This window comes from Euphorbia lathyris, chromosome 6 (assembly GCF_963576675.1).
Source record: "Euphorbia lathyris chromosome 6, ddEupLath1.1, whole genome shotgun sequence".
NCBI lineage: Eukaryota > Viridiplantae > Streptophyta > Magnoliopsida > Malpighiales > Euphorbiaceae > Euphorbia > Euphorbia lathyris.
Window position 1 is genome coordinate 57,160,520 of NC_088915.1, and position 9,290 is coordinate 57,169,809.

At 35.0% G+C, this 9,290-nt stretch overlaps 1 protein-coding gene across 1 annotated transcript; it reads right to left on the reverse strand.

Annotated features, from left to right (window-relative positions):
• Nucleotides 1-3,975: 3,975 nt before the first annotated feature.
• LOC136233188 (bidirectional sugar transporter SWEET2a-like) lies at nt 3,976-6,748 on the reverse strand. The gene is made up of 7 exons (XM_066022793.1): nt 6,503-6,748; nt 5,858-5,894; nt 5,548-5,764; nt 5,292-5,450; nt 5,088-5,207; nt 4,554-4,691; nt 3,976-4,346 (listed from the first exon to the last, which is right to left on the reverse strand). Exons 1-6 carry the CDS (start codon nt 6,561-6,563, stop codon nt 4,578-4,580), a joined length of 708 nt encoding a protein of 235 aa, XP_065878865.1. The 5' UTR covers nt 6,564-6,748; the 3' UTR covers nt 3,976-4,346; nt 4,554-4,577.
• Between the last annotated feature and the right edge of the window lie 2,542 nt (nt 6,749-9,290).

A 9,290-nucleotide genomic window follows, 5' to 3' on the forward strand; every position in this document is an offset into this window, starting at 1 on the left:
ATCCTCTGGGCAAAATAATTGAAACTGATCCTTTTCCCCAACACAGTGACGATTAACGCCAATTTCCACTTCGATCTCATGACCCGCTTGTCATCTGAGGACAGCCGGATCCTAGGACACAGCGGGTTATCAGGCTCTCCATCCTCAGAATCGGAATCAGAGAGAAAATCCCCGGAATCATTCTCAAAAGCATCCACCTCCATCATAGGATCCTCCTTTGACACCCCTAGCAACTTATCCCTCTAGGAGGGGCCTCCCAAATCCACGGAAACTTCCGCTTGAGCGGCTTGCGTAGTCTGTGCGGCTTGCGCGGCCAGCACGGCCTGCGCGGCCTGTGCGGCCAACGAAAGTCGCACGGCATGCTCATCCTGCTAGGGAGAGACGGCCGGTACTCCCTGTGGCCCAAGCACCGGAAGCGGCCCTCTAACTCCGGAATCATACGCGCGTCCCTCCGCGAAAAACGAGTCCAAGGCCGCGGCCGCGGCACCAACACCTTCCAGCCCCCGATCGGCCGCCGCATCCCTAGAAGCCCCCAACGGCACCGACGCACCCCTAGCACCCCCCGTCGAAACCGCTGAATCTGCCTCCCCACCATCCACCCACTCCGATCTACTCCTATCCCTCGACCGATCCCTCCGAATCCCGCTGCTCCGCCTCCTCCCCCGAGGAGATCCCTCGGATCTCCCATCATCCGCCGCCGCCCACGCCTCATCGATCCCGGAGCCATTGCCCCGCCCGCGCCCCGCCACCACCAGATCCGACACAGGCCAGCCGCCTGCCTTCACCGACCCATCCCCCTTAACCTTCACGATCGCCTTGGTCATCGCCGAGAGAGAGAGAGAGAGAGAGATTTACTTTTCTTAAATTCTACTATTAGTTATAGTTAATTTAGTTATAACTAATTGAGAGAGAGAGAGAGAGAAAATTGAGTTATAAAATTGATCCTGTGGTTTAGAGAGAGAAGAGAGATCTGAAAGAGAGGAGATAGATCTAAAAGAGAGAAATAGATCTGAGAGAGAGAAGATAGATCTCAAAATTCTCCATCTTCATAAAAATTCTTCATCATGACAACAGATCTGAGAGAGAGAAGCCAGATCTGAAAAAGAGAAGATAGATCTAAAAGAGAGAGAAAGATCTAAAAGAGAAGAGATAGATCTCAAAACTCTCAATCTTCATAAAAATTCTTCACCATGACAACAGATCTGAGAGAGAGAAGACAGATCTGAAAAAAAGAAGATAATACGAAAAAATATATTAACATATAGGTTATAGGTATATCGTAATATATCACTATAAATTATTAAAAAATTATTTAAATAGGGTTAAGGTGCAAAAATACCCTTAACGTTTTGGGTAAGGAGCAATTTTACCCCTAACGTCTAAAATGGTGCAATTTTGCCCCTAACGTTGGAAGTCAAGAGCAATTTTACCCCTAACGTTAATAAATTGGATCAATTTCAGACACTATTATAAAACACATATATTTTTGTTCCTTATTCAGCACCAATTGCATAACAATTCGTTCTGAAAAAAAGATTTCATGTTTTTTATAATTTAATAATAGAATTTGAGGTTAATATTTATAAATTTGGTGAATTTTTTGAATTTATTTTGTCTAATTCGTACAAAAAGACAGTATATTTTTTTATTTTTTTCACATCCCAACATATGTTTATGATTTGTTACTGATAAAATGACACACGTATGAAGTGTAGATGACAAGATTCATGCCGAGAAGACAGTTTGATGAATTATTTCTCAAATTGATCCAATTTATTAACGTTAGGGGTCAAATTGCTCCTGGCTTCCAACGATAGGGATAAAATTGCACCATTTTAGACGTTAGGGGTAAAGTTGCTCCTCACACAAAACGTTAGGGGTATTTTTACACCTTAACCCATTTAAATACCATATTTAGAATATAATTATATACTAGTATAAGGAATCTATTATAATATTTTAATTTTTTATTAGTATAAAATTTTAAATGAAAATATTATTCAATTCATTTCATTAGTGTATACTGTTTAGACTAATGAAACATAAATAAATTTAATGATATAACTATTATTATTTTTTTAAATGATATAACTATTATTATTTTTTTAAATGATATAATTATCTAGTATTATAATCCTCACATGATATGCATATTTGTTAATTAATAAATAACAAATAAGGTATTTTAATCTGATTTTCAATATATAACTCTATTGATATGCATATTTTTTGGCTTTTTGTATCGAAACTGATATTTCTATCGTAATATAAGTTGTTGTTCACATAAAAAAAAAATTAGTACCGTAAAGAAAATCGAGAATTTAATATACAATTAGAGAGGTTTTAGAAGATATTCAAGGATTATTAAAAGAAAAGAATATGATATTTAATTTGAAAATAAACATTATTTTGTTATTTAATTTTATATAAAATTAACAATTAACAATATTATTTTTAATCAGTAAGGGAACACCAACTCATTTCCATCGTTACTTTTCATGCAAAAAATAGTAAAAATAATTATTTCAAATTTACATCTATAAATTAAGTTTTTCATTGCTTTTTTTAAAAAAAAAAATCATATGTTATTATTCAGAAGCCAATGAATTTTTACATATGAATTCCTCTAACCAACTAGGGAGTAAAAAAGATAAATAAGAGTTAGCAAAGGAACACGCATTATGAGCAATATTGTGTGCAACCTCATTCGCTAACCTTGACCCATAAGATAGAAAAATCTGGTCTAGATTGTAAAATGAGATAAATTGTCCGAACTCAGAGAAATCAAGCCATGGTAATAGAATGCTATCTGATACAATTTTAGCATCTGTTTCAAAATAAACTCGTCGGTAATTCATAGTCTTTACCCATTGTAAACTTTGTCGTAGAGCAAGTGCTTCGGCAAATTTTGCCTCCACTTTTCCCTCCCAAATCTAGCTATGCAGTGCCACAAATCCGCCTCTTGAATCCCGTAGGAACAGCTCCGAGTCCACGCCTTCCTTCCATCATGAATACAGCAGCATCAAGATTGCATTTCCACGCTCCATTTGGCGGCGGACTCCAAGACATTGCTCGCTCAGCCTCTCTGCTGATATTTATCCCCTCCTTGCGCGATCTCTCCTGTTGTGCAACCGACCACTCAGCAAACCAGCACTTCGCCCGCTAGACAACAACATCACAGGCTTCCAGTCTGCCATTCCATAACAGCTTATTCCTCTGACCAGATACTCCATAGTATGAGGGGATAATTACGAATTAGATCCTTAGTGGTGGTACTATAGAAATTCAAGAACCAGTAGCTAAAATTTTCCATGTCACAGGTCGGTACCAACATGTCAGCGCCCTTCCAACACTCGGTCGCACGCGAACAACCCAGAAACAAGTGGTAATCGTGTTTGATGTCAGATGGACAATTAAGGCAGGTTGGTGCGATATGGGAACATGCCTGTTGGAGAGTCTCCATCTAGTTGGTAGTAAATTGGCACATACCTCCCAGAAAAATAGTTTTACCCGATGGAACGAGGGATGAAAAGTTCAAGCAATTGCAAAGTCCGAAAGCCACAAATACCAAAAACTCTCAAACCCTAATTTGATGAAAAACAACTAAAATTAAAAACAATACTTATAAAAATTAAATTTACTTCATAGTTCTTAAAATTGAAATATCTCCTACCAAAAAGTTGAATGGAATATAAGGGTAAAAAAAGGAATGTCGAATTTAGAGGGAATGAGAGATGAAAAGTTAACTTGTTCTTTAAGAATTCAACAACAGTCTTAAAACAATGTTCATAAAATGCATTATGACTCATAGTGGATATACTATTGGTAACTTTTACGTTACATTTTGAAATTCAGTGATTTTGTCATAAAAATACATAAAATTTAGTGGCAATTGTTGTAATATATATATATATTTTTTTTTGTTACCGCTATTTCTTTATATTTTTTTTTTGCATGAAAGATTGAGACGCGATATAATGGAAATGTGTGAATAAATTTGATAAATACAAATAACTTTGAATGATGTAATTGCAATTTGTACCAAAACAATCACTCCCTAATTACCAACACAATGAGAGATAGAAATTATAAAGGTGCAGCATTGTTTCTATATCCTTCACAATGTGCTGTGGCTTTCAACAATGATTGGTAGCCATTAGTAGCACTTAAATACTCTTCTTTTGCTCCTCTTCATCCATGCTTTCTCCCAATCTACACTGCATCAAGTTTCTGCAACTCGTGCCGTGTTTCAATCCATTGATGATCTAATAAAACTATGATCAGCAACATTCCGCATTACAGTTCCGATTTCCCAACCCTTATATTATACATTACATTACATTTTCCTGCATCAGTCAAATATACAACTCAGATAATTGTTTTCCCTGCGGTATTATGCACCGACACTAGCATATATCTAACAGAAAACAACTAGCTCCAGGTACCACAAGTTTGGATTTTGATGATACCCTTATGTAACTATGATTGATTTATATACATGTACACATTTCCTGTTTCAAGAAAGGGGAAAAAAGGAAGGCACGCAGCTTTACCGGTTATTATTGCAAGTAATGAACTCAGGCATATGAAGCTAACAATGGTTCTCTTGAGTCTTCACCATATTTGCTGCTATAGTACAAGTACAACATCAATTGAGATATCCCCAAAATCGTGCCAATTCCGTTTGGAACCTATAGTCACAGAAATAATAAAGATTAGGATTAGAATCTCGGGGATGTCAGGAAACGGGTGGACTAATCATGTTACTGCAGGTTTAGTATTCAGTCGCGAAGTAACGAAACATTACATAATAAAAGAAAGAATCTTTTAAAATCTTTCTTGAGGTAAGTATTCAGTGAGGTGTACGTTGAAGTAAATTCAAGCGCACGAATCAAATTTTACGAATGCCTGGTAGTGGTTTATGGATTAAGAAGCAACTCAAGAATTAGTGTCTAATCGAACTATTTGCACTAAGAATATGAGTGAATACTTAAAGTAGAACCTCGTTTCTAGCCTTCATAATGTTACGAATCTATGCATGCTCAAACCAAGGAATAAAAAGATTCTGCATTTGACAATGTACTTACATAAATGAAAGGATCAATCTTCAACATTCCGTATGCAAAGAAAGATAGACTCATCAGGAAAGTGGCGAAGGAAAGGTGGAACGGCATGAACTCAACGCTCCTCGTCTTAATCACCACATTCTGCCACAGAAATAGTACAAAAACCATAAGCAAGAAGGAAGATAGCAATTCAAAATTGAAAGATGAATTTTGTAGATGACTTACAATGACACAAAGTGGGGAAGCAAACATTGAAATGAGAGAAAAAACACTTATATATCCAACAAACAGCTGCCGAGAATGAGGACCAAAAAAATTCATGCTCACAACGACAATTACAACAAACACTGCCACAACTGCAAGCAGTAATCCTGACATCTTTATCTACAATAAGCATTTAAAAAAAATCGTTATCCGTCATTGTAAATGTATGCAACACGAAGCAAGAATCAGAAGGAACTTCAAATGCAAGATTATGTACCTTTTTGCTTTGTTCGGCATGCCAGATGAAGATACTTAAGTAGATCAACTGGAAAACTGCCCCAACTGAATTGACTGTTGCAACCAATATAATTCCGGGGGATACAATGGGCGTCCCATACCAGAAGCATATTAAGCAGTTCAAGAGAGCATATATATAAGGCAACCCTGAAAATTGTTCTGTCGATTGGCTTCGGATAATTCTTCTAAATGTTGGTCTGAAAGATAAGACAACAAGAATTAGCTTCTCTAAACTAGGAATTTCCAATTCTAGCTCCGGAGTCAGATAATAAGGGGTTACAATAACTTACATGGGTGACAAAAATAACACCAATGCACAGATGTTCCCTGAAATTAAGGATGAAACATATCTGTTACTTAGGCAATAAAAACTGAAACTTTCCTGGGTAAATCTGGAGCATACAGTTATAACAAATGGGTAGGGTAGCAATTTCGGACTCGAAAACACGATTTTACATATAAAACACGACTAAAAAGACAGGATTATCATTTTCATTGCATCATATCTATAACATAACATGATTTTGAAAAGATAACCCAAATTGACACAACTCTACAAATGGGTGTCATTTAGGTCTAAATTAACTATACCGTTTCAGCAGTTTCAGCCCAATTCTTTTACATTGAATGGAAAATCCTACTGGAAACAGAAAATAACATGTCTAACCCTAATGATTCCCCTTCATTTTCTGGCAACTCAACTCAACCCACCACAGTAAAAAGCCAAATATCTTCCTTTTCAGTAAATTTCAAAGCAAATGACTACCATTACCAACATCTGAAAGAATAAAAACCCCAATTCTTTGAAAACATAGGCAAAATGAGGTATAAATCCAGAAGCCTCACAGTAAAAGGGATACATTACAGAGAAGTATAAACAAAAATCAAAGCCAACACTGAATGAAAGCAGCAGTTTGAGGAAATTTTGCACATACCGGCAAGTCCAGCTGCATCGCTGAGACTGGAGAAATCAAGAGGCAAGCCAGAAGAGAGCATCGGAGCAACGACGATCTTCCCTTTCCGTGGCTCTGGCTTCCTTATCTCAAAGCTTGGACCTTTATTTTTCTTTTTGGTAGATAAAGCTTGCACCTTTATTAATATATAATCATTTATAAACAGTGGTCTTCAGTCTTGGCCCTACTTTGTAAAGCAGAATGACCATTCTACTAAATTCTTGATATTTTTGTTTTGCTAATTTTTAATTTTGATTTGGTACAAGTTGTAGGAATATGCTTAATCTATGGATAAAGATTGAGTAATAAATTTGTGAACTTTAGAAAACCACCAATAAGTCTGCCTGCATATCAGATAAGCTTTCAATTAAATTAAATTAATAAAATAGTTAAAAGACAACCTCATGTTCATCTCAAAATATCATCTTGTGGTCCAAATTTGAACCAAAAAATTGTCTGGTCTACTTACAGTTCAAGTTGGGAACTATTACCCATCTGATAAATATGAAATTTGAAAGGGACCCATCAAGATGGTGTGTTTGTCTTGAAGTTAGTTAAAGCTGGTTTCTTTTTCATAAATATCAACAATAGTTTCCCATTTTTCTTTGTCTTTTTGTTCCTAATTTCGTTTAATTTTGAGGCCTGGGATGCTCATCAAATCAAAATATCAATTTCTAGTTTTCTACAGGTTCCCACTTGTTTCATAAAACTTACTAATAGATTCATTTGGGTGCTGATGTCGGTGAAAGGGGTAATAGGGTAATTGTCTTCTTGTGGGATCAAATCCAATCCTTTGATCATGCAAGAAACATGGTTATAACAGAGCCCAGGCCACGACCGAGATCTATACTCCATGAATGATTGAGTTAGTAAGTTCTGTAGAGACAATGTATTAACTTAGATAAAGTCTTTGCAATTTTTTTTTTTTGTAATAATAATAATAATAATAATAATAATAATAATAATAATAATAATAATAATAATAATAGTGGATTACTATTCGTAGCCCTAATTTCCTACATTTAGCTTCTAACAAAGACGGAAATATCCTTTAGTCAAAATCTCAAATCATCTCAACTCTTTAAATCCTCTCAAATTCTAAACTCAAATCCCGGACAAAAAGTATGGATCGAGGGAGGGCAGCAAAGGAAAATGATTAATGGTACGTAATTTCGACTCGAACGGTTGTTTTTTTTACGGTTTTGTGAGTGAAATTGTTGGTTTTTGAATTTCGGATTCGGAGCTTGGGGCGTATGAATATCACGCCCTCACACATGTGAGGGTGTGATGCTATTGCACCTCACACGTGGTGAAGGCATAATACTCATATGCCCTCACCACAGAAGGGCAAATTATTAAAAGCATCTGGTTCTTCATGTCAAATGGAGGACCTCCCATACATATTTTGACACATGTAACACGGACCGACATATATTATAAGAGACCTCATTATTTTAATTAGGCAAATGATATATACAACCCTTAGGGCTCGTTTGGTTCGCGGAATAGAGGGAGAATAGAATAGTCTATTCCTAAAGAATAGCTATTCTCACCTTTGGTTGATTTTTTTTATGGAATAGTTATTCCATGGAATCCCTATTCCTTGATTTCATGGAATAGCTATTCTTTAATTTAGGTTAGGAATAGCTTATTCCTAATATTATATTTTTGTAATTTACAAAATTATCCTTCATTAAATCCTCAATCTTCTCTCTAATCACTTTTCCAAATCTTATAAATTTTGATCAATCCATAATTTATATCATATAAAACGTGAAAAATGGAAAAATGACGAAAACGTTAAAAAATGTAAAAATACGAAAAATATGAAACACGAAAAATGTGAAAATGTTACAAACACGAGAATATGCAAAAAAATAAAAAACGCAAAAAACATGAACAAATGCGAAAAACACGAAGACGCAAAAAAAAGCAAACACATGAAAAAAACAAAATAGGAATAGCGCGAAAAAGTGACAAAACACGAAATATTAAAAAACGTGAAAAATAAAAATGCGAAAATGCGCAAAAATACGAAAAATGCTAAAACACAAAAACGTGACAATATGTGAAAAACATGAAAATGCGAAAAACGCAAACAAAACACGAAAACGTTAAAAACACAAAAATATGAAAAAATACGAAAAACATGGAAAAACGTGAATAACACGAAAAAGTAACAAAATACAAAAAATACAAAAACGCGAAAAAAAACAAAAAGGGGAAAAACCGAAAAACTAAAACGTGAAAAATCGAAAAAATGCAAAATAAAACACAATAACATTACAAAACGTGAAAAATACGAAAACGTGAACAAACGGAAAAAAACAAGAAAACTTGGGAAACACGAAAAAACATAAAAAAACGTTATAAACGCATTTTTCGTGTTTTTAACACTTTTTCATGTTTTCGTGTTTTTCGATTTTTTCACGTTTTTCATTTTTTTTCACATTTTCGTGTTTTCCACTTTTTTCATGTTTTTGTGTTTTTTACGGTTTGCACATTTTTTGTGTTTTTTCATATTTTGCGTGTGTGTGTGTTTTTTTTTGTGTTAACACGTTTATATGATTTCGTGTTTTCACCATTTTCCACTTTTATCTCATTTTTTTTTTGTTTTTGTGTTTTTAATGTTTTTTTTGCGCTTTTAGATTTTGTTTTTTTACCTCTCTTTTTTCGTGTTTTTACAATTTTTCCGTTTTCATGTTCTTATTGTTTTTTCGTTTTTAATGTATTTTTCGTGTTTGTCATTTTTCTATTTTTTATATATTTT

What these genes read in the sequence shown, in the direction of transcription:
- LOC136233188 (XM_066022793.1), bottom strand. Translation starts at nt 6,563, where the DNA reads ATGCTCTCTTCTGGCTTGCCTCTTGATTTCTCCAGTCTCAGCGATGCA. An exon ending in ATGCCGAACAAAGCAAAAAG is followed by an intron (nt 5,451 to 5,547) that starts GTACATAATCTT and finishes TGCTTATTGTAG; the next exon opens with ATAAAGATGTCAGGATTACT. An exon ending in CTTCCCCACTTTGTGTCATT is followed by an intron (nt 5,208 to 5,291) that starts GTAAGTCATCTA and finishes TTTCTGTGGCAG; the next exon opens with AATGTGGTGATTAAGACGAG.